This window comes from Parus major, unplaced genomic scaffold (assembly GCF_001522545.3).
Source record: "Parus major isolate Abel unplaced genomic scaffold, Parus_major1.1 Scaffold372, whole genome shotgun sequence".
NCBI classification, from domain to species: Eukaryota; Metazoa; Chordata; class Aves; order Passeriformes; family Paridae; genus Parus; species Parus major.
In genome coordinates, this window is record NW_015379296.1 from 29,795 (window position 1) to 30,562 (window position 768).

Sequence of the window (768 nt, forward strand, 5' to 3'; positions counted from 1 at the left end):
GATCCCACTGCTTTTTCCCAGCTCCCAGAATCCCTTATCCCTTGGGAAAAACACACAGGGAGGATCACAGAGAAACAACCCCACGGCAAGGCGATAAAAACCATCCCAGCACCTTTTCCCAGCCCCCAGATTCCCTGGAACCCCCGGACCCCTGGGATTCGGCCGGCAGAGGGAGGGCAGGGCGGGGCGGGGACTCACTGCTCGTATTTGTGGAGGGTGGCCTGGAGCAGGCTCAGGGAGTAGACGAGGCCAGCGGCGAAGCTGAGCTGCTCGCCCGGGGCTCCTCGCAGCCCCGCCCGCTCGGCGCAGCTCTCGCTCAGCTCGAACCTCTCCTGCGCCTGTTTGCTGATCAGCTCGGCCTGCAGGAGACACGGAAATGCTTCAGGGCGTTCCGTGCCTGCTCTGTCCCGCTGAGCCACGGCTGACAGCCCCTGCGCCTCCAAAAAGCGACCTGTCCTTGCTAAGTGACCACCCCTGGAGGCTTCCTGCCCTTCCCTTCTCCCAGAGCGCTTGATCATCCTGGGATCATGGAATTATTTAGGGTGGGAAGGTCCCTCAAGACCATCGAGTCCAGCTGTTCCCCCAGCACCGCCACTGACCCTGTCCCCAAGTGCCACACCCCCAGGGCTGTTAGATCCCCCCAGGGATGGGGACTCCACCACTGTCCCCAGCAGCTGTGCCAGGGCTGGACACCCCTCCCCAGAAGGAATTTTCCCAATATCCCACCTGAACCCCTCCAGGGATGGCGACTCCAATCACCCAAAAACA

The 768-nt window shown here is 62.1% G+C and overlaps 1 protein-coding gene across 1 annotated transcript in view; it reads right to left on the reverse strand.

Moving 5' to 3' along the window:
- DCTN1 (dynactin subunit 1) overlaps nt 1-768 on the reverse strand; it is a 61,153-nt gene that overhangs the window by 20,598 nt on the left and 39,787 nt on the right. Inside the window, exons 12-13 of the mRNA XM_033511592.1 lie at nt 199-359; nt 113-134 (exon numbers count right to left, since the gene is read on the reverse strand). Coding sequence (XP_033367483.1) covers nt 113-134; nt 199-359 — 183 coding nt within the window. The remainder of the gene's footprint in view (nt 1-112; nt 135-198; nt 360-768) is intronic.